The sequence below is a fragment of the Pomacea canaliculata genome, linkage group LG10, assembly GCF_003073045.1.
Source record: "Pomacea canaliculata isolate SZHN2017 linkage group LG10, ASM307304v1, whole genome shotgun sequence".
Taxonomy (NCBI): Eukaryota; Metazoa; Mollusca; class Gastropoda; order Architaenioglossa; family Ampullariidae; genus Pomacea; species Pomacea canaliculata.
In genome coordinates this window covers 25,586,250-25,611,357 of record NC_037599.1, presented here as the reverse complement: position 1 = coordinate 25,611,357, position 25,108 = coordinate 25,586,250, and the positions used below count along the sequence as shown (strand labels likewise).

The 25,108-nt window shown below is 42.5% G+C and overlaps 1 protein-coding gene across 1 annotated transcript in view; it reads left to right on the top strand.

Moving 5' to 3' along the window:
- The first annotated feature begins 9,031 nt into the window (after positions 1 to 9,031).
- LOC112574514 (collagen alpha-1(XXII) chain-like) overlaps positions 9,032 to 25,108 on the top strand; it is a 79,393-nt gene continuing 63,316 nt past the window's right edge. The window contains exons 1-14 of the mRNA XM_025255641.1: positions 9,032 to 9,188; positions 9,609 to 9,802; positions 10,597 to 10,767; positions 11,505 to 11,573; positions 13,009 to 13,044; positions 13,508 to 13,567; positions 14,171 to 14,269; positions 15,173 to 15,217; positions 17,049 to 17,242; positions 17,581 to 17,588; positions 19,857 to 19,919; positions 22,493 to 22,561; positions 22,775 to 22,827; positions 24,303 to 24,356. Coding sequence (XP_025111426.1) covers positions 9,032 to 9,188; positions 9,609 to 9,802; positions 10,597 to 10,767; positions 11,505 to 11,573; positions 13,009 to 13,044; positions 13,508 to 13,567; positions 14,171 to 14,269; positions 15,173 to 15,217; positions 17,049 to 17,242; positions 17,581 to 17,588; positions 19,857 to 19,919; positions 22,493 to 22,561; positions 22,775 to 22,827; positions 24,303 to 24,356 — 1,272 coding nt within the window. The remainder of the gene's footprint in view (positions 9,189 to 9,608; positions 9,803 to 10,596; positions 10,768 to 11,504; positions 11,574 to 13,008; positions 13,045 to 13,507; positions 13,568 to 14,170; positions 14,270 to 15,172; positions 15,218 to 17,048; positions 17,243 to 17,580; positions 17,589 to 19,856; positions 19,920 to 22,492; positions 22,562 to 22,774; positions 22,828 to 24,302; positions 24,357 to 25,108) is intronic.

The following is a 25,108-nucleotide window of genomic DNA, read 5'->3' as shown; positions in this document are numbered from 1 at the left end:
ACATTTTCCGCGGCTTTCAGCGCATTCGCGGATTACTGGACCGCGACATACTGGCCCCACACTGTTATACAGTATTATTAGACAGTATTATTGATACACTGCTGTCAGTTCTTCCAACCATTGACTAGCATTGTCTATTGACTATGCACACACGTCACGTGCGAGGCACTCTCCATGTTGATTACATACTCACAATGACAATGACAATGACAATGACAATGACAATTCTTTATTTACGAGAGGTAAAATAAGCAGCAGACAGCTTTTTTCCATGTAGCCTTCGCCCTTTACAGGGAAGGAAATTAACTACATAAAAGAAGTAATTAAGCATTATATATATATATAAAATTGTAGTAAACATAAAGAAGGGTGGGTATGTACAAGGTGATGGTTAAGAAGATATATGCATATGTTTACAAGGTCACCTGGAGCTGGGAGGAATCTCTAGAGGCCTCATCTATATGTCTTGTAAGTGTTTAGATAGATGGAGTCCAAAGCAGTTCAGGGAGTGCAGTTGCTTGAGATGGAGGAGGGAGGCTGTTCCATTTGCACGCTTTCCGAGAATTTCAGACTTGATTTGAAGAGTCTAGTCTAGGAAAGGGAATATTCAGTTTTGGGAAGGTTCTAGAGTTATTGGAGGAAATAGTAGAGAGAGTGTTGGCGATAGTTTACCAGTCAGTATTTTATACATGAAAATGCATTTGTTAAATGTAAGTCTGTCTTCTAGAGGAAGGACGCCAAGAGAGATGAAGTCACGTGGGTCTAATGTCGGTTTTAGCAGAACGGCTGTGATTGCTCGCCTCTGGACACTTGGTTATGGTTTACTAGGCTTACACATTGTTTATTAATCCACGTACCGTGTGTCTTCAAACTGTTTCAGGAGCCATGAGGCCTGTAAGCACCGCCACATTCCCCACGGCAATTCTTTTTCTGACAAGTGTCAGCAGTCGTAAGTTTTTGTGTTTTTGCTTTCATCGAGTTTATTTTTTATGAAAATGTCTTTCGCGTTTTGTTGATACACGTAAATGTTTTTATATACGTGGCCCATGTAGCCATCATATTACAAATGTCCATGACAGCGACATTCATTTTCTGTCTCCTTGTGCCCTGCCCTGTCCTGTCCTGTCCTGTCCTGTTGACAGTCACTTTGTGAGTAGCCTTGCTTTCAGTACCTTCTGTGTTAACATCAGTAACACTAACGAGACTGTTGACTGTACAGATACTAACTCCAAGCTTGGTACTACAGTGGAACCTCGGTTAACGAACTTAATCCGTTCTGGAAAGCTGTTCGTTATCCGAAATGTTCGTTATCCGAAACAATTTTTTCCATAAGAAATAAAGGAAATAGATTTAATTGGTTCCCAGCCCCTGTTGACTCGCTAATATTTGAAAGTTACAGGCTATATAGGTATTTGTTTAATGAGAACAGTTATAATGCAATATAAATGGAGTTCAATAAACATAAACACATTAACGAAAGCATTTAAACATCAGAAAACTCGCCGTTTTGACGGCGTGGGTGGAAGCAGGTGTGGGGAGGAAGGGGTGGAATTACTGCTTTGATTCCCCCTCCATGAGCACACGTGACATTATAAAATCGGGGTGACTTCCCTTTTCTGTAGCTTTGAGGTTAAAGGAAAAAATTTGTCCAGTGTCTGTTGCTTCTGACTTTTTTGTAAAACTCTTCGGTAATACAACATCACACATCCGACAGACGCATGCCACTTCATACTTTGAAATCGTTTCTTTTTCAATTCATTTGTTGGCCGCTTCCTTGTCATTACCTCGCTACTATTAATTGCTTTTAATCTTCTTTGGAGCCATGATTGAGGATTATCTTATTAAAATAAAGCATAACAATCACTAAATAAGAAGGATGCACACAGATAAGTAACGACCGATCGTAACTGTGTCTCGAGCGCGAATGATGACATGCTGGTCGGTCACGTGAGGTTCACGTGGCTGTTCGTTATCCGAAATTTTGTTCGCTATCCGAGACAAACTTTTAACGAAATTTTTGTTCGTTAACCGAAATATTCGCTATCCGAGGCGTTCGTTAACCGAGGTTCCACTGTACTATGCATGAGAAGATCATGTTTATCATACGGGTACTAAACCTAAAACTGAAATTATTATACAAAGGAAGATATTGTTTACAATACGAATACAAAGAGAATGTGCACGAAGGAGAAATAATAGAAAGAGGACAAGATGAAAGGAGATAACTCAAACTGACGACAAGCTACCTCGCTTAAAAAACTAGTCAACAATTGTTGGAAAATACAGAAACAAAAGCGAAAGTTTAAAAATTACTCCTGTTGGCTTGTGCACACAAAATCTGTAGACCGTGTTTCAAATCGTGTATTTGTGATACAACATTAGGAAAACTAGATTACTTTTCTTGACAGTTGCTAACCTCCACAGCTGTTGTGTCTGCGCACGTGTCACCGGGGTGTGAAGCAACTGAAAACTAGTTCAGGGTTCTTACTAGTCATCTGCAGACTATAAGAAATAGTGACAAATGACGAGATAGTGACATGTAGCTGACATGTCCACATGATGGCACAATGTGACGAGATAGTGACATGTAGCTGACATGTCCACATGATGGCACAATGTGACGAGATAGTGACATGCAGCTGACATGTCCACATGATGGCACAATGTGACGAGATAGTGACATGTAGCTGACATGTCCACATGATGGCACAATGTGACGAGATAGTGACATGTAGCTGACAGGTCCACATGATGGCACAATGTGACGAGATAGTGACATGTAGCTGACATGTCCAGATGATGGCACACTGTGACGAGATAGTGACATGTAGCTGACATGTCCACATGATGGCACAACGTGACGAGATAGTGACATGTAACTGACATGTCCACATGATGGCACAACGTGACGAGATAGTGACATGTAGCTGACATGTCCACATGATGGCACAAAGTGACGAGATAGTGACATGTAGCTGACATGTCCACATGATGGCACAATGTGACGAGATAGTGACATGTAGCTGACATGTCCAGATCAATGTACAGCATGACGAGATAGTGACATGTAGCTGACATGTCCACATGATGGCACAACGTGACGAGATAGTGACATGTAACTGACATGTCCAGATGATGTCACAACGTGAGGTCAGGGTGACTGCGCCAAAGCCGTTGCAGCCACGAAGCAGCTCATAGTACATGACAAAGGGCTTGCTGAAAGTGTTTAGTAAATGATTGACAGAAAGGAAGACGAGATGAAAACATTGTACTTGCTGACAAAGCCGACAGGGAGTCACGAACTGTTCATTCTGTCACTATCCATGCTGAGAAGTGTGAGAATGTGAACGCGTTTTAATTTCTGACATGTTATTTTTGATTTTTGTCAGACTTCTGATGTGTGATGCTATTCTCTGATGTTACTGACACAAGCAGTACTAGATGTCATGTCATTGTCATGTCATGTCCACTTGTCTTCTTTGACACGACAAAATACAGTGACCTGTCTGTGGGCCTGTCTTATGCTGAGCACAAAATTTTAACCTTTTAACCGACTTTGTTTCGTCTCTCTCTCTCTGTGTCTCTCTCTGTCTCCGAGTGTTCCTTTCTGTCTTCAAATCAGCACCGTAACAAAAACTACAGACAAGAACGACAATAATTTAGGTGAAAGGGCGACAGGGACGGTTTTGCAAACATCGCGGAGTTATCTATAACATGGCATTAATCTTCATATGAAGGTTTACAAAATTATTAAAATAAACAATCAACAACTCTACTGTAACAACCAATTATTCTAGTCAAACACCATCCATTTCTCTAATAAGCTTATATTTAAATATCCATTTTCACCACCCAGGAACAATCAAAATACCGATTTAGATTGTTTTGGAATGATGAAAGTATGTCTGTCAAATCCAAAAATCAGTTTCTATGTTTAGGCACAAAAATTACAGTCCTCACTCTGTCTCACCTGTGGGAATCAGAGATGTGAATTCCCTCTCAATATCAGAACAGCGACGGTCCTCGCTCTGTCTGAACTGTGGCCATTCGAGACCAAGTGTCTGAGGAGGCTGCTCCGGATCTTGTACAGAGAACACACAACCAACGACTTTGTAGGAAATAAGATGGCCAGCACTCGTAGGACTAAGCGTGTCTTGTTTGGCCACGTGACCCAGCACGACACCTTGTGGGGTAGTGGACGCCGCGGTGGTCAGAGGAAGAACTGACTGACGAAGGTCTGAGACTGGACAGGTCGTCCTGTACAGGACCTGCTGACTACCGCCCACAATAGACAAGATGGCGGCCTGTCAGCTGCTAGTCTATCACGTGATCCCCCCCAACCACAGATGCCAGTCTATCACTGTGATCCCCCCAGCTACAGCTGCTAGTCTATCACTGTGATCCCCCAACTACAGCTGCTAGTCTATCACTGTGATCCCCCAACTATAGCTGCCAGTCTATCACTGTGATCCCCCAACTATAGCTGCCAGTCTATCACGTGATCCCCCAACTACAGCTGCTAGTCTATCCACTGTGATCCCCCCAACTACAGCTGCCTAGTCTATCACTGTGATCCCCCAACTATAGCTGCAGTCTATCACGTGATCCCCCAACTACAGCTGCTGCTAATCACTGTGATCCCCCCAACTATAGCTGCCAGTCTATCACGTGATCCCCAACTACAGCTGCTAGTCTATCACTGTGATCCCCCCAACTACAGCTGCCAGTCTATCACGTGATCCCCCCAACTACAGCTGCTAGTCTATCCATGTCATCCCCAACTACAGCTGCCAGTCTATCACGTGATCCCCCCAACTACAGCTGCTAGTCTATCACGTGATCCCCCCAACTACAGCTGCTAGTCTATCCATATCATCCCCCCAACCACAGGTGGCGGTCAAGGGACGACTGATCGACTCTGGGTAGCAGAGATGTGAGCCTATTTCACTATCAGTGCGGAAAACAGAATGGTGTGTCCACACGGAGAACTAAGAGCCGCGATTAGTGCACCTACATATCGTACATCTCCAACTTTTGATGAAACTGCAATGTTCTTCGTCTCTTCACACAAGACACGAAGCGACATCTGTGACGAGCAGGGCATCTCTCAGACTATAGTTCACCAATTTCTTTATGAAATAAATCTTCTATGAGAAAAATGTGACGAACATGTTTTTGTCCGGCGTAATTTCTGTCATCACTGGCGGATACTCATAGTATTGATACGTATACACCATAGTAAACGTATCTATGTGTATACAATAATAGTATTGATACGTATACACCACAGTAAACGCATCTATGTGTATACAATAATAGTATGATACGTATACACACAGTAACGCATCTATGTGTATACAATAATAGTATTGATATGTATACACCACAGTAAACGTATCTATGTGTATACAATAATAGTATTGATACGTATACACCACAGTAAACGTATCTATGTGTATACACCGCAGTAAACGTATCTATGTGTATACAATAATAGTATTGATACGTATACACCACAGTAAACGCATCTATGTGTATACAATAATAGTATTGATACGTATACACCAGTAAACATATCTATGTGTATACAATAATAGTATTGATACGTATACACCATAGTAAACGTATCTATGTGTATACAATAATAGTATTGATACGTATACACCACAGTAAACGTATCTATGTGTATACAATAATAGTATTGATACGTATACACCACAGTAAACGCATCTATGTGTATACAATAATAGTATTGATATGTATACACCACAGTAAACGTATCTATGTGTATACAATAATAGTATTGATATGTATACACCACAGTAAACGTATCTATGTGTATACAATAATAGTATTGATACGTATACACCACAGTAAACGTATCTATGTGTATACAATAATAGTATTGATACGTATACACCAGTAAACATATCTATGTGTATACAATAATAGTATTGATACGTATACACCGCAGTAAACGCATCTATGTGTATACGCCACAGTAAACATATCTATACGTCTACACCGCAGTAAACGTATCGATACATATACACCACAGTAAACGTATCTATGTGTATACAATAATAGTATTGATACGTATACACCACAGTAAACGTATCTATGTGTATACGCCACAGTAAACATATCTATACGTCTACACCGCAGTAAACATATCGATACATCTACACCGCAGTAAACGTATCTATACGCATACACCACAGTAAACGTATCTATGTGTATACAATAATAGTATTGATACGTATACACCACAGTAAACATATCTATGTGTATACAATAATAGTATTGATACGTATACGCCACAGTAAACATATCTATACGTCTACACCGCAGTAAACGTATCGATACATATACACCACAGTAAACGTATCTATGTGTATATAATAATAGTATTGATACGTATACACCACAGTAAACGTATCTATACGCATACACCACAGTAAACGTATCTATGTGTATACACCACAGTAAACGTATCGATACATATACACCACAGTAAACGTATCTATACGCATACACCACAGTAAACGTATCTATGTGTATACACCACAGTAAACGTATCTATGTGTATACACCACAGTAAACGTATCGATACATATACACCACAGTAAACGTATCTATACGCATACACCACAGTAAACATATCTATGTGTATACACGAAAGCAATTTTCACAGTGACGCTTATTACGTCAGTCACACAAATGCAAATTATGGCACAGTTCCTCCAAATTGACAGGTTAACACACCCAAAGTACAAGTCACATAGTAATTTATTTAAAGACTTTAAACTACATCAAAATGGTCAGAAAGGTACCTTGACTACAGACTAGGCAAACATTGTCGCTACACACAGTTACCTGTTCCTGTCTAGGTCTTGCTGTCTACATCTTACCATTTCCATTTCCCCCTCAGGGATGAGAACACAATGTTTTGTATCAATAGTTCGCATGGAATCTCATGAGGATTTGTCAACCCCAGGGGTCCCATGCCTGACATTGTAAGTTAAACAAGACTTTCCTTCCTGTAGTATAACCACAGACCAAGGGCGCTAGCTCTCTGGTATCTGACACCAGACTTCTGATGTCTGTCGTGCTATTTTCTGTTTATACCAGAGCTGTTGCCTCCAGAAGGCCGTCAACCCTGCCCTGAAGTCAGGCCCGGCGAGGACGACCTGCCAGGTAAGAGAAGACGCACTTGACAAGCACCAGGTAAGACATGACTTGACAAATGCATGGACACACCCCAGCCTTCAAGATATCATGGGTCCCTTTCAGGTCTTCTCCGGGCTGAGATCTGTGGGTCTTGAGGGAAACGGGAGTGGCAACCCGGCGGGATTAGGAGGAGGGATAGTCAAGGGACCCAGGCGGGTGTACCCGCTTGTCACCGTCATTTCCCGTCAAAACCCTGTTTGTCGGTCGCATCCAACCCTTCAAGCCCGCATGCACCCCTCACCCACGTTTACACTCCTTTTTCCAGTAAACAGTCTGGCACACCATGCAGGAAACATTCAACAACCTTTCAAAATCTCATTGTTTCCACACCTTCAACTGCATGCATACTCTTACACTCGATCACGGTAGATAAGTGCAATTAGCAGGGAAGAGATTTAATTAAATAATGTAATTACAGTAATCTTTCGCGCAGATGACGACCCAGAGACAACCGCTATAGGTGAAAATCAGCGAAGTAGCAGCATGAGATTTATTTTATTATGTGCATAATATATAAGGCTTGTAAACTCTTCCACACTCCTGTCGACCTTTCCCTCTCTCTAACCTTGCCCACACTGACAAACACTTCATACGCTCTTAAATACTTTATATGATCTTAAACTTCCGTAGTTTTAACAGCATATAAACTTGTATGTAGGTACACAGTGCTGTGGTTGGTTGCCTTCCATGAGATATCTCCCAGGCGTCCTCTACTTCACACACTTCTTATTCTTTCTCTTTGCTCGTTTGGTAACTCAAACTGCTTAACAGTCTGCGAGCTTTATTTTAACTCAATCCGAACTTCAACAGATTCAATTACAGTATTTCTTTCCATAAAACACCACCCATGAACACAATTTTGATTAAGTGGAAAGTCCTCGATTTGAAAGTGAAAAATGCTGAGCAAGTCATTATTTTCTGCTGCATTCAGTGTGATCTTGGAACAGAGTTTTCAACCAACTCGGTCGCCAAGTAACCAAAACGTGGTAGTTACACACCATTCTGCAAAGCTACAGACTAATCTCGAATTTTGTTGAAAGCTAGGTTCCTTGGTGACACCACGACCTTGTATTACTGGACTGCTGGTTAATTACTAAAGCGAGGCAGGTGTGTACAAAGCTTCCGGTTTAGTCACATTCATTGTTTAGGCTCGCCGAGACTAACAGCGGAGAACTTCGCAAGAGGCTAAGAGTTGGTCTCGGCAGACAGACAGCAATCCACCTGTACACCTGTCCCTGATGACACAACACACCTATAAGTACTTTCAGTGACCGCACGCAAAGCTAAGTGCTATGGTCATGCATTCAAAATTCTGCTCGCAGAAAACCACGCATGCGCTTTAGAGGGAGGGTATTTGCAGCTTCCGGTGTGGTTTCCACTTGCTGGGCTTCCTGTAGTTGTTGATCTTGATAGTGAAAGGAGTGCTTGTGTTCAGCTCATTACCATGACTGTGGCTCGCGTGCAGGTTACGACTTCATATCCCGATACCAACTAAATGACGTAACCCGGGTCCCAGGCGTGTCAAGGGTCAAGGGGTCAAAGGAATTCCAGGTGGCATACAGGATTGGAACAACAGCAAGTTTACGAAGAAGAACGCTGTAAGTTTACCTTCCGCTTTCCGCCTGACGCTTGTAGCCAAAGCCCCTAGACATCGAGCTTCTGCCTCTAACATCAAAGCCCCTAGACATCGAGCTTCTGCCTCTAACATCAAAGCCCCTAGACATCGAGCTTCTGCCTCTAACATCAAAGCCCCTAGACATCGAGTTTCTGCCTCTAACATCAAAGCCCTACGGCCTCTAACATGAAAGCCCCTAGACATCGAGCTTCTGCCTCTGACATCAAAGCCCCTAGACATCGAGCTTCTGCCTCTAACATCAAAGCCCCTAGACATCGAGCTACTGCCTCTAACATCAAAGCCCCTAGTCATCGAGCTACTCCCCTTAACATCAAAGCCCCAGGTCTCACTTACCTGCGACCACTTTAGTACACATTGGCCCTCGTCAAGGCCGACTACTACCAACAGCGTCAACCACAAAGGGAGGTACCAGAGATGTGAAGGAAGAGTACATGATGTATAACTATAATAAACTAATAATAATAATAACAAAGCATTTATAGAACATTAAGTAATTGCAGCCCACATGAACATCGATGATGAGAGTGCACAGAGAGCAATAAGAGTGATGTTTTTTGTATGTAAACAGAACTCCCTGATGGAAAGTCACGTGTTCACTTCCCTTTTAATTCTCTTTCCCTTTTTCGCTGCATTTCTGACTAAACCTCTCTCTCTCACACACATACACATACGTGACATATACAATATTTTTTCTGGTTTTCGAATTCTGACAGAGACATATTTCCTGATGGTCTTCCTGAAGAATTCTCGTTTGTGAGCACTTTTCGCATGCTAGGACGGACAAACAAAACACTCTGGAACTTGTTTCAAATCAAAGACATCAATGGTGAGCCACAGTTCGGAATTCGTCTGAATGGCAGACAGAAAGCCGTAGAGTTTTATTACATCAACTATCTCGGCCGCCGAGAGACAGTCACTTTCCCCAATGTCAGCCAGGTGAGTCTGAGCTTACAGTGTTAACTACATTGGTTTATAACATAAGCCAGGTGAGTCTGAGCTTACAGTGTTAACTACATTGGTTTATAACATAAGCCAGGTGAGTCTGGGCTTACAGTGTGTTAAACAGCAGTGGCTAGTAAGCTAAGGTGACCAGACGTCCCGCTTTTGACCTCGTGTCCCGCCTGCTCATCGAGCGGTACGCCCAATGTCCCGCTTTCTGGCTTTGTGGCAAGTCCATCAAATGTCCCGCTTGTCTTTAAAAATCTGAATACCGTACACTGATTCGGCGTTCTTTGACGGTGACGACACCATCATCGGCACGTGTCCCGCTTTCGCCCCCGAAACGTCTGGTCACCTTAAGTAAGATGTAAGCCAGGTGAGATTGCGAGTTTACAATATTCGTTAGCAAGATTAACTAATAACCATAAGCCGGAATTCCTCTATTCTAATCAAGATATACATGTAGCTAAAAACAATGAAGTCAGGAGCTGCTACTGCAGTATTCTAAGCAGAATTAGCTGTTAAAGTGTGGATCAGGTGAGGTTTTAATATTTAATAATTAGTTTTTAAAGTGTAAGAAAGCTGCAGCTCATTAACACGCACACACATGGTGTATGTAGTCAGTGTATCAGTATATTATCATAGTATATAAATATCATGTATGTAGTATATTATCAGTAGAATGTAAGTATATAGTTAATATATTATCATGCGTGTATCAGTCTGTTCAGTTTACACTATGTGCACAGTTTCGGTCCACTTGTCTGTTCACTCTCATGTTCTCTCCACAGCTATTTAGTGCTAAATGGCAGAAACTTCACCTGGGCGTGAAGCGGGAGAGTGTGACCCTGTATGTAGACTGCCAGCCCCTCCTGACACAGCCGGCCAGCTTGAGACGACAGCTCGACCTCAACGGAGAACTCGTGCTGGGCACGCGCGAACCTGACGGAGTGACAACACCTGTGAGTTCACACACGTGAGATGGTCACGTGACTGGTACAATGACACGCATTCTTTCCTCCTGATGTTAAATATTAGCATGCAAGTATTATCCCTCTCTCTCCCTGACACACGCGCATGCACACTGTAGACAGGTATATGTCATCACACACACGCGCATGCACACTGTAGAGAGACATGACATGTCATCACACACTCACACATGCACACACACTGTAGAGAGACAGGACATGTCATCACACACTCACACATGCACACACACACTGTAGAGAGACAGGACATGTCATCACACACTCACACAAGCTGGAGGGAGGCATCAGGTGTGCCTCTAATACCCACTGTAGGGAGGTATTGTGGTGACAGGCACTTTATATGACCCGGATAATGATAGACTGACAGAAAGTTGTGAGATAGTGTGTCATCACAGCTTGGTAAGAACTACTGATACTGTTATGTAATCATTCAGTTAACTACTGATACTGTTATGTAATCATTCAGTTATTTCTCAGAATAAAAACTGTCTTATTAACATCAACATAAGCTTTTGCCTTATGAAGTACCCTTATTAATATATTTGTGTGCTCTAAGTACATGTCCATAGCCTTTGTGATTTGAGATTCATGGTTACTCATTGAGTAATGTGGTCTTGGTTAGCTGTAGGATAATGTCTGTGATTTCCGGTGTCAACCTTAAAACAAAGTGGTCCATGCTGTCTAAATATGGTATACGTGTTGTGCAGTTCGAGCTCCAGTGGATGCTGCTCGACTGTGATCCCTCCAAGCCGGATAGAGACAATTGCGACGAGCTTGTAAGTATGTCAGGGATTAGTGTGACTGTTACAGACACCTGTATGTAAGACAGTGCGAGAGACACCTGTGTGTCAGGGTTAACTGATAGACACCTGTGTGTCAAGCAAGTGTGACCGATAGAAACACCTAGCGGGTTAGGAGTGGTTGACTCCAAGTCGCTGGCTCAGGACATCCCACAGATGTTGAATGGGATTCAGCTCTGGGGCCAGTCCATGCAGATGACTTGGTGCTGCTGCAGAAAGTCCCTGACGATCGTGGACTGGGAGGTCTGGCCGCCTGGTCCAATGGCTGTCAGTGCTGGCAGTACCAGAGGCTGTTCTTTGTTATCTCTTAGAGCCAGTGATATCCAGGCCCGTTCTTAGAACCCGCAGGGTCCAAGGTATCGTGATTAATTTGAAGCCTAGTTACCATATTAATTAATCAAACGTGTGGATGCTTCGTCTGCCTGCCCCTAATCACGGCCCTGGTGATATGGTCTTGTGTTCGATACTAATTGTTAACATTTTCCTAGCTCTCTTAGACGGGAGATACCTCTGTAGTTACTGGCACACTAGGGGTCCTCTTAATTATAACTTAACTGGCTATATCTCTCTTCCTCATAACCAAGGGTTGGCCGCTAGTTGTGTTAGCTTCTGATGTCCTGAGATGCACCACTGTATCTACTGCTGCTGGTGGGGGTGAGTGTGGATTGTGGAGAACTTATTCACTGTAGATGTAGAGGGCCGCTAGACCAGCGCTTGTTAGGCAGGAAATGCTGATACATGCGAGGAAAGTAACGGTACCATTGTGAAAGACCGCGAGAAGTGACCCACCCGAGAGGTACACAAGGGCAGAGCTGAGACTCAAGGACAGGGGAGAAAACTGCGAGAAGGCGCGAGACAAGCGACGCAGCCGTGGTTGTTGTTCTAGCCTGCATTAGAGAGTTGTGCAACTGCCTTTGTATTTATGCCTCTCTGAGTGCTGGACTGTTGTGGTCACTGTTCAACCCCCCACCACTCGGTTACATAGTCAACATGTATATGTATGTACTTATCTGTATCTTGCTAGTGTAGGAGCGCTTAGTGTAGCTGCCCTTGAGGATTAATAAATTTGTATCGCTGATATTTAAGCATACAATAGCTTGTTTAAACCTATCTCTAACCCTGAAATAACTGTCATCGATGCACATGATAGCTCGTCTAATCTCTTGAAAGTCACTTTCAGCCTCTGCAGTATCTGACATCAAATCCTGATTCTATTCCGAAGCTTACAGCAGCTTGTTTACTTTTAAGCCTAAGCACACAACAGGTTGTCTAGCCGCAGCACTAGCCACAGCAGAGTACCTGACACCAAGTTTCATGTCACTTGCTCTCAGCACCTGTAACAATGCCAACTTTTAGCTGCTGCTCTGAGTGGTTCAAACTGTTTAAGTGATATTTTACTTTACATTTTCAGCCTCCTGGGCCTGAGGAAGATGAGAAGGATGGGAAGGTACAGTAAAACACAAGCAGTGTGGGTGTGGATGTGAGTGGTGCATGGTGAAGGTAAAGCAACACTAAGTGCATGATTATTTGTGATATGTCCAACACTAAGAGCACATGATTATTCATAATGTCCAAGCCTAAGAGTGCCCTCTCTCTCTCTTACATTGACAGAAATGTGCAAGAGTCTGGTACTCCACTGATATCTCTGTATCTATGGATTGACTTGCCCTTTTCTTTATATATGACAAATAGTGTAAGCCTAAACCTTTCACTTATCAGGTTAAAAAGCTTAACAAAGCTATTGCAAACTTTTGAATGAAATATTGATATGTATTTTCTTTAAGGTCATATCCTGATGGAGACCTAAACATTAGGAACATTCAAACAGTCTTTTTATGAAATTTACTACATGTCCAGCTACTTGTCTGGCAAACTCTAACCTCTAGTTACAAACACGATCTTTTTCACAGGAGGATATGACGTGCGAAGTCATCTGTCCTCAAGGACCACCTGGTTTCAATGGTACTCAGGTAAGTTACACACATGCACACACACTTACTTCCAGAGTTATGTTAGAGCAAGGATTCCAAGTTTTCATCTTTTTTTATATCTGCCCCTTTAGTAGACAGAGCAACAGAATCTCCTATTCTCGCTGATAGTCACCTTCTGAAGTCTATCACAGGAAACATAATAGGCTGTCAATGCCAGTGTAAGTTCTTTACAGGGTATGTTGTCAATGTCAGTGTTACAGATGTACAAGGTGTTAATGCCAGGGTAACATGCCTATACCTTCTGTATCATAGACCACTGGATATGTGACAGTGCCTCACTAATACACACTGCAATCCGACCAAACCACAACCAAGTATAGGTCATACAATTACCTGTTTGTCTACGACAGTGCATTTCCTATTGATCTTCTGTCTGCATGCAACTTACAGACTATGCGACACAGGATTGTGTCTGTGTATAACATACAGACCAGACCAGACCAGACATATGACTGTGTTTGTTTGTAATCTTCACACCATGCTACATGTGATTGTGTGGTTATCTGTGATAGCATACAGACCATGCTACAGGGACTGTGTATGTTGAATATTTGTTACATGGGACTGTGTCTGTTGATACAGGGACCCCCTGGTGAAACTGGACTTCCTGGAACTCCTGGTGTACCTGGATCACCTGGACAACCAGGTGCCACAGGAGAGCCAGGTGAACAGGGCCCCATGGTATGTACATGTCACTCTGTTTCCTATTTCCCCCAAACTCTAACCCTTTTAATTTTAGTGCATTACACTTGGAGCACATTACAATTGTATTGCAATTGAAACAAGGCTGTGCCTGACAGGCTGTGATTTTGCTGTTGTTTTGTGCAATGTTTCTGTTTACTGGTACCTATAGGTTTCTTTTAGTAATGCTCTGTAGGACTGGTAGGTCTGCAGGTTTGCTGGTTCTAGTATGATTGTTTCAAAAGATGTTGGCATCGGTCTTCAGCTGGAAGTTGTACAGGTCTTTTCAGTATTCAGTTTATTGACTGAGCACATCAGTGCTTTCTGTGAGAAGGTTGCCATTGCTGTCTTCAGCGACTGAGGTCTTTTGCTGACCTGTCTGAGTGAGGGTCCTTAGTTGTTGGTCCCTGCACTGGCTCTCAGTCCAGTTCTCCTTAGCTGCCTTCATTCCCTTTCTTGATGGCACACTTCACTTCTTTGTATTTAGAAGCTACTTTGGGTTTGCTTTTCCTTTCTCTCTTCATGGCCCCCTTTTGGTCACATAGGTCAAGGATGGATAATGTTGACATTGTGGGTTTTAGCTGAGACATGTATGGAGATCAGCCTGCTGGATGCTAGTGTACAGCTCCTTTGTGAGCATGATTATGCGCAACATATCATGTTGTTGTATGAAAACTTTCTGTCTCAGATTTGACCTTTTCTGTCGTCGGCTACTGAAGTCGTCAAAGTGTTGTTCTTTGATGATGATGATGATGATGATGATGATGGATGATGGATGATTGATTGATTGATTGATTGATGATTGATTGATTGATGATGATTGATGGTGATGGTGATAAATGTGCTATGTGACAATCTGACCTGGATGTAATTTCTATTTAGAAGCCCTTTGATTTGTGACAGGGCATTCAAGGACCTCAAGGACCGCCAGGAGACCCCGGAATACGGGTAAGTGAGATCTGACCGCTGCTCAGTGAGACCAGTACAAGTAACAATGGTACTGGAGAGTGAGATCTGACTGCTGATCAGTAAAATCAGTAGAAATAATAATGGTACCTGAAAAACAGGAGTAGAGGTAAGTGAGGTCAGAGTACTGAAGAATGAGACCAGTAGAAATAACAACAGTACTGGAGAAACCGAAGTACAGATAAGTAAGATCAGAGTACTGAAGAATGAGATTAATAGAGCCAAGTAACAAGGAAAATGCTGATATACTTTTAAGATAATAATATCAGCAATTTCCTGATCAACTTCTTGCTATGTAGATAAGTTATAACACAGACTATCATGGTTCTACTACAATGATAAATACGCCCTACCATACTACCTGTTTAGCAAGGATCCAAAACAATAGTTGAATGTCAGCTGTATAGTAACAAGAACACACAGTGTCCAAAAACCATAATCCTTTGTTAGTTCTCTAGCCAGGAGAACATTCGAAAGATGACGCGGAAGAAGATGATAGTGATGACCTGAGAGACAAGTTCAAATTCACAAGGGGTTCTTTGCTTGGTGAAACTGTGACCAGGTGTTCTAGTGGGGTGCATAGTTGTTCTAATGACTAAGTAGAGACACGTGTAAAACATCAAGTGTAGAAAGATGTGATAAGTAATAATATGGATAGAGGCCGGGAGGTATATGTAATAAGTAATAATACTAATAGAGGCCTTTAGGGAAAAATGTGATATGTAATAACAGAGAGGCCAGAGGATGATAAATAATAACACAGACTCCCGGAGTTATATGTGATAAGTAATAACATAGAAGCCAGAAGGTATATGTGATAATAACACAGAAGCCAGAAGGTATATGTGATAAGTAGTGACACTAAGATCAAAGCTGGAGGTATATGGGAAAAGTAATAACACCGACAGAGGCCAAGAGGTATATGTGATAAATAATAGCAATTTGCGGTCTTTTAGGCATATTTTATGTGTAATAACACAGAGATCAGGGTATACAATGGAGGAAAAGTGTAGCCTTGGTGTCTACTAGTAATGAATCAGAGATGGGAGGGGTAGGCCAAAGGAGCAAAGAGCGGGTCACTGTATTGCTGACAGCAGAACCTTTTGGTATGTTTTGCTGATTATGTTGTGGTTATTCAGCAAAATCATTCATCTTTCACTTTGTTTCTATTTGTCAGGGCCCACCAGGACCCGAAGGGCGGCGTGGAAGGAAAGGAGAGGATGGGAAACTAGTCAGTATAGCCTCATAATAACAATCATGCATGCATCAGTCAGTAAGCCTCATAATCACAATCAGGCATGTATTATTCAGTTTCCCGTTTGAAGATCCTTCAGTATACTCTCTTTACAATACACAATTATAAATGTGCCAATTAGTGTTGTCAAGATTTTCTACAGGTTGGCGGATTCTTCCTCTACTTCTAGCCTGGTATCATACAGACTGGTGGGCTGCACCTCTACCTGTACCTCTAACTCTGGTTTCCTACACGCTGCTGGACTCTTGCCCTAACCTGGTTTACTAGAGACTGCCTGGCTTTACCTGTAACCCTGGTTTGATTTCTGAGCTGTACACCTTCCTCTGCCTATAACCTTATATGCTGCTTTACCTCTGTTCCTGGTTTTCTAGAGAGTGCTGTGCTCTACCTCTAGCCCTGGCTTCCTACAGTTAGACACCACCTTTACCTCTAACCCTGGCTTCCACAGTTAGACACCACCTTTACCTCTAACCATGGCTTCCCACAGTTAGACACTACCTTTACCTCTAACCCTGACAGTTAGACACTACCTTTACCTCTAACCCTGGCTTCCCACAGTTAGACACTACCTTTACCTCTAACCCTGGCTTCCCACAGTTAGACACCACCTTTACCTCTAACCATGGCTTCCCACAGTTAGACACCACCTTTACCTCTAACTATGGCTTCCTACAGTTAGACACTACCTTTACCTCTAACCCTGGCTTCCCACAGTTAGACACCACCTTTACCTCTAGCCCTGGCTTCCTACAGTTAGACACTACCTTTACCTCTAACCCTGGCTTCCCACAGTTAGACACTACCTTTACCTCTAACCCTGGCTTCCTACAGACAGCTGGGGTCTAGTCTCCTCTTCCACATCTCGCGGCCCTCGTCTGTTACTTTCCCAATGACTTCTTCTTGACAACGTAACTTACATGAGTGTTTGCCCATGGTAACCATGGTAAATTACATTACAGTTACACTATTACCAGAGTCAGTATTAAAAATGGCCTCATTTTGTTACCATGGTCTTGTCGGTAAATTACTTCCTTTTGTTTCCAGGGTCGTGACGGTTTTCCAGGCGAACCGGGTATTCAAGGGCCTAAAGGGGAACAGGTGAGAAACTGTATTGAATCATACTGGATTGAAACTGTATTGGACAGAAGTTGTAACCTCCATGACCTCCATCAGCAGGATACCCGTGCGCAACCTGTAGATGACATCGATTCCATGGCAGACAGCAACAACAAAATGTAAGATATTACCAACAGAGTGACAGACATAATAGGTGTATACAAGATGAAGTGCATCACTGAAAAAAAATACAATGTCATGGCTAACACCGATAGAAAAGCAGAGATCTACAGAAACAGAGAACAGCTCGAGGATGTGAACAGCTACAAGAACTTATGAGACACCCCGTAGGTGGATGAAATGTGCCAGGAAATTGCTCAGAATTCCCTACCTGTAACACAAGATCAAAGAATATGTAGGAAGCACGGTCACCCTGTTGGGGATCCACCAAGAATACTTTTGGTGAGAGTAAAATATTGCAGTTTTATAGGGTTTGGCATGTGATCCACCAAGACTGATAGGGTTTGATGTAATGAGTTATAGTCACCATACTGTTTAGTGAGAGTGGAGTCCTTATTTAATGTAGTAGTGATAAGTAATAGTCACCATACTGTTTAGTGTGTGAGTGGAGTCCTCATGTAATGTAGTAGTGATGAGTTATAGTCAGCATACTGTTTAGTGAGAGTGGAGTAGTGATGAGTTATAGTCAGCATACTGTTTAGTGTGTGAGTGGAGTCCTCATGTAATGTAGCAGTAATGAGTTGTAGTCGGCCATGTTGTTTACTATACGACTGGTATCCTACGTCTAACCATGGACGTGTATTGATGGACTGATGTCTGTGCGCCGAGACTCACTCTTGGCCTCTTGAGAAGTGATCCGCTGTTAGTCTCGGCGAGCCATAACAAAGAATGTGAATAAACCGAAAAGCCTTGTCGTCTAATGCTTCGTTTTAGTAGTTAATCTGAAATGTGAATAAACCGGAAGCCTTGTCGTCTAATGCTTCGTTTTAGTAGTTAATCTGAAATGTGAATAAACCGGAAGCAATGTCGTCTAGTGCCTGGTTTTAGCAGTTAACTGGAAAAATCGTCTGCTATCAGTCCAGGGAAAGTAGTTTGTGGTCTAACGTCTTTGTGTACGTCATGTGGATGACGTCATGTTCAATGTCAAATACACGTCATGTAGAGGCCGTTAAGATGGCTGGGGGAAGATGTCAACAAGACCGGTCAGTCGCTTGGTCGGTCGGACATCTGTCAACAACGACAGAACAACATTGCACGTCTGGTGTTGTCGTTGTCATCGTGCAGCTTCTTAAACACTCGACTGTCTCCGGCCTTCCTCCATTCTGACCGCGGTCTACCATCAACTGTCTTTGCTCCCCCCACGTCTGTGACTTCAGCTGGAGGTCAAACGTCTCTACTGGTCACCTGAACTACAACTGAACATCAACAGTCTCCACCTTCATCTTTCTCTGCAGGGGCTCAGCAAAGTGCTTTGTGTCTGTAGTTCGTCCTCCTGTGCTGGGGTTGGTGTACATAGGACTTACTACATCGGCAGTCGTCACTAGTACACTGGGGGTTGGTGTACATAGGACTTACTACATCGGCAGTCGTCACTAGTACACTGGGGGTTGGTGTACATAGGACTTACTACATCGGCAGTCGTCACTAGTACACTGGAGGTTGGTGTACATAGGACTTACTACATCGGCAGTCGTCACTAGTACACTGGGGGTTGGTGTACATAGGACTTACTACATCGGCAGTCGTCACTAGTACACTGGAGGTTGGTGTACATAGGACTTACTACATCGCCATGTCATCCACCAAGAATAGTTTTGACGAGAGTAAAACGCTGTTGTCTTAGAGGACTTCGGCATGTGAGCCGGGACATTATTTGTCGACAGCAAGACCACAAGGAGGCTGTTAGACTACCTCTGTCTGTTCCACTCTCCTAGTGTTAGTTGTGTGGTGTGTGTGTTTTCTAGTTTATGGCTTTTAGGTGGATCTGCAAGTGCTGTCCGCCTCACACGCTTTGTCTGTACACTAGGCTGTATCACACATCTGTGACATATTTCAACTGCCAACTGTTTGACACGTTTATGATACCTTGGGACTATGACTGACAGTTTGACCAGTCTTGATTCTGTCACTCTCAAGGGATGTTTAGAGCTTGAATAGAGGAGATGCATGTGTGTGAGTGTGAGTGTGAGTGTGAGTGCGAGTGTGAGTGTGAGTGTGTTTAGATTATTGTGTACATTGCCAATATCAATTTCCTCTCGCACTTTTCAAGTACGAGTTTCTCTGTATCAGGGAGAGAGAGGTTTGCCGGGTCTGCCAGGAGTTCCTGGAGTACCGGGGACATCATCAGAAGGGGTTAGTATGTCACTTTACTTGAAGTCTGTAAACTTTGGTGAGTACGTCACTTGATAGTCTGTAAACGTTGATGAGTACGTCACTTGGTAGTCTGTAAACGTTGATGAGTACGTCACTTGGTAGTCTGTAAACTTTTGTGAGTACCTCACTTGGTAGTCTGTAAACGTTGATGAATATGTCGGTAATCTGTAAATGTTGATGAATAAGTCACTTGGTGAGTACGTCACTTGGTAGTCTGTAAACGTTGATGAGTACGTCACTTGGTAGTCTGTAAACGTTGATGAATAAGTCACTTGGTGAGTACGTCACTTGGTAGTCTGTAAACGTTGATGAATATGTCACTTGGTGAGTACGTCACTTGGTAGTCTGTAAACGTTGATGAATAAGTCACTTGGTGAGTACGTCACTTGGTAGTCTGTAAACGTTGATGAATATGTCACTTGGTGAGTACGTCACTTGGTAGTCTGTAAACGTTGATGAATAAGTCACTTGGTGAGTACGTCACTTGGTAGTCTGTAAACGTTGATGAATATGTCACTTGGTGAGTACGTCACTTGGTAGTCTGTAAACGTTGATGAATATGTCACTTGGTGAGTACGTCACTTGGTAGTCTGTAAACGTTGATGAATATGTCACTTGGTGAGTACGTCACACGGAAGTATGTAAATTTTTGTCAGTACCTCACTCGGTAGACTGTAAACTTTGGGGAGTAAGTGACTCGGTAGTGTGTAAGCCTCCGTGAGTGCGTCAGTTGGGCAAATAGAGACTGATCGCCATGATTAAAATGTATTTGAAAACCTCTTCTCCATTTCTCATTCATCTTCACAAGTAGCAGTAATAATAATAATAATGGGAACATCACGACCAAGACAAATCGCACTCTCTGCGCAGATCGATCATGATAAATGAAAGATAACAGCCAGTAGACAGTGAGGTATGTATAGACACACTGAACAGCATAAAGATGAGGTACAAGACAACAGTGGACAGGGAGGTACTATATATAGACACTGAACAGCATAAAGATGAGGTACAAGACAACAGTGGACAGGGAGGTACTATATATAGACACATCGAACAACATAAAGATGAGGTACAAGATAACAGTCAGTACAGACAGGGAGGTACTATATATAGACACATCGAACAACATAAAGATGAGGTACAAGATAACAGTCAGTACAGACAGGGAGGTACTATAGACACAATGAACAACATCAAGATGAGGTACAAGATAGCAGTGACAGGGAGGTACTACAGACACACTGAACAACATCAAGATGAGGCACAAGACAACAGTCAGTACAGACAGGGAGGTACTACAGACACACTGAACAACATCAAGATGAGGCACAAGAGTAGAAGGTAAAGCAATGACGAAGGTATGAAGGGATGTAGATGCTATACACAGTGTCAGATGGAGTCGTCACATGACAGACAGTATTGCCAGGGAGTTAAGAATAGTAATTCAGGGATAGTACTTAGTGAACAGCTATGTGTTCACAGAGCGTGTGAATGTAGCTTGCAGTCCGAGAGGTGAATGTGATGAGGAAGAGAGTTCCACTGCTGAGCAGCACAGAGGGAGGACGTCTGTTGCCCGTATGTGTCTGTCTTTGTGGGAGGGAGGACAGAATAGGGGAGTCTGATGAGGAGCCAAGGTTTGGGGCAGGAGTGTGGACAGACAAGACCCAGTAAAGCAGTGGGGGGGGGCACCCTTCAAAGAACCCATAGCACAGAGGTTAGAGCTTGTAGTCTATGGTAGCTTTAACTGGTAGCCAATGAAGAGAGTGAAGAAGTGGTGTGTCATGTTCACATTGACGAGTTCAGAAAACGAGACGAGCTGCTGAGTTCTGTAAAAGTGCACGAAGTTGACCCTCGTCAGCCTTAGGGTGTCTGCGACCAAACTGCCGCGTGTGAGTCAAGACTCATTTCGTGGTGGTGGGGGTCACATAGGCTTTGTACATTTAAGTAAAACTCGCGCTAATGTACGAAATGCTTGTGTAACCATGCACACAGAGTATTTTACCGCTTTGCTGTAACATGTAACCTGTAACCTGTAACCTAACCCTTGACAGTAATGAACGGAAATTTCCCGTAGTTCTCTCTGCACCCGAGCACCCAAGAATGGAAACTTCAAAGTAAGAGCTAGCGCTATCGACCATGTGGGAAATGAACAATCTGCATTAAGTTCTTCCTTCTTTCTAGCCAACGATTAGTAGATACAGCGAGCAGTCATAATAAATGTGTTTACTAGTGCTAGAGAAATGTCAAAAAGCGAACACTCAGTATAATGGTGTTTACTGGTAGCAAGTGAGCAATGAGTGAGCAGTCATTATAATACATCTGACTGATGCTAGGGGGGTATAGCTAGGGTTATATTTAACGAGTAGTTCGTGTAATCTTGTTTATTATTGCTAGGTAATAACAATGGACGAATCTCTAAATGTCATACCAACCGTTCATTCACCTTTTCTAGGATGTATAGAGTGCATCTGTCTGTGAAAAGACGAGTAAAAGATCAGCAAGCGAGTAGTCTTAATACTTGTGGTTTCGTTTCGCTTATTTTTTTCTAGGTAAAAGGGGACCGCGGTACACCTGGACCAGAAGGTCCCCAAGGACCAAGAGGACCACCCGGTATAGAGGTAAATCAGTCGAGTGTGTGGAGGTATAGCCTACAGTCTCCCAGCGTTTGTTTTGAATCATTAATAGTCTCTCAGTGTATGTTTTGATGTGTATAAAGATTATACGTAAGCATGACCGTCATTCGGTTTGAAAACTGGAATATTTTCTTCTACTCTCTGTACATTGGACATTATTTTCGTTGTCCTTGTCTGAAAACCTTACCTGTGTGTCAGGGACCGCGTGGTATTCAAGGACCCATTGGCCCCAGGGGGAAAAAGGTGACAAGGTAAGCTGTAAGGACTTGTTGAGAAATGTTTCAGTTTTTTTCACAGATACTTCAGTTGCTTATTTTCACAAACAAGAGTTTCTCACAAATACTGAATAACTCTGCATTGGCTAAAATTTTGAGGGAAAAATATTTATACGGCTTTTGTGAGTGAAATGTGAGCTACATCTGGGAATGTCCAGGGTGCCCTATAGGTCACCTTTTTATTTCTTTCTGAAGCATACTTAAAAGTTCAAAATCTTGAATGCGAATAAGCTTAGTCGGAAAACTTTCAACCATACGTACCAGTTCCTTTCTGAACAGAATTATATCTGATTTTAAAAAATTGTGAGTACTAAAATATGCATAAAAGTAAACTATGAGAAAATAAGCTTAATACACAGAATACAAAATCTTTCTAATGAAATAAGGACATAGTTTGATATTTCGACCTATTGCAGTTGTTATTTCATTTGTGCTTTGATCCCTAGTATCAAAACAAAGGGAGAGTAAGTGTCTAATCCGAGGTTAGCAAGGTTTCACAGTCGGAGATTTGCAGTAAACAAAGACAGTAAACATTACAAACAGTTGGTGTTTTGCTAGGAACTATCCCAGATGGTATAACTGTGTGTTCCTTGAGGAGTAAATATTATAAATCGCCACAGATGATGTTTTGTTGTACCTTACGGAGTTTCAACGTTAAAGAGTTTTAGACTTATCTTACGGTTTTTGTCTACTTCTGGTGTTGCAACAACAATTATAACACTTTCATTGTATTTAATACTTGTTCTCGACTTTATCTCGAATTGTCTAAAGCTTTCCCGAATTTTGTGTTTTAGACCTTGGGAACTGCTAACCTTGACCCTGATCTTGACCCCAACCCTTCTAAAACTCTCAGTCTCTTGTCGTTGAAATGTTAGGTGTTGCTTTGATGCAGGGAATCTATTGGGTCAGGGTTAGAGGTTAGGGCTAGGTATGAACATGTTGAAATCTTTAAACACATTTTGGCCATGCTTCCCCTGACTACCACACCTCTGACAGGTGACATCCTCTCAACAGGTTTCTGTTTAAAATGGAGAGCTATTTGGTAATGTTTAATGTATGTAATCAAACAAATAGTTACAGAAATTTATATAATGGAAGCCGTTGTGTCTGACAAGCCTCCATTAGTGTAAACTGTTTTCTGTCTGCTGACACGAGCCCTGACTACACTGTGGACATGTCCGTTCTGCTGCCAGCGCCACAGAAGTATTTACTGCGCATGTCTGAGTTCAGACTTGAAATGTGAAACTGTCTTACAAACCAGCAGACAACCAATAGTTTCTGAGCTTTCTACAGCAGTATGGGTAATGGTGGTCCTTGTCATAGCTCAGCTAAGTCACTGTCATGACATGTACAAGCAGTGACGTCAGGGTTGGTGTCATGACATGTACAAGCAGTGACGTCAGGGTTGGTGTCATGACATGTACAAGCAATGACATGTTTCACTGCCCCAGGGAGCGGAAGGAGCTCGCGGAAAGGAAGGGGAGCCAGGGCCACGTGGGCTTCCTGTAAGTATGTCGTCACGTGATTATTGCTATACTGTATGTCGTCACGTGATTATTGTTATACCGTACGTGGTCACGTGATTATTGCTATACTGTATGTCGTCACGTGATTATTGTTATACTGTACGTGGTCACGTGATTATTGTTATACCGTACGTGGTCACGTGATTATTGTTATACTGTATGTCGTCACGTGATTATTGTTATACTGTACGTGGTCACGTGATTATTGTTATACCGTACGTGGTCACGTGATTATTGTTATACTGTATGTCGTCACGTGATTATTGCCATACAGTATGTCGTCACGAGTTGGTTGCTACCCAGCATGTCCTAATGTGCTTGTTGCTGCTGTATGGTATGTCTTGACGTATTTGTTGCTGTCCAGTTGTTATTCAGTAGGTCTGGACATCTTTATTGTTATCCAGAAAGTCTTGACGCTTTTATTGTTAGTCATCACGTCTTGACATCTCTATTGTTATCCAGAAAATCTTGAGGTCTTTATTGTTATCAGCTGTCATTGCTTTCCAGTGGGTCTTGTATTTATTGCTACTTTATATGTCCTTGCGTGTTACATGCTATTCAGTAGGTCTTCAACACCTACCTTCGTCTACATCACTCACTTTCAGTGGCTCCACCATCACTTTTTTCCAGTCTCGTTTTGTTTTTGTTTTTGTTTTTACACGTCGTTATCTGTCGAGAATAATGCCAATTCAGCTTGTAAATCAGCCGCATCAGACATCTCAGCTCTGTTC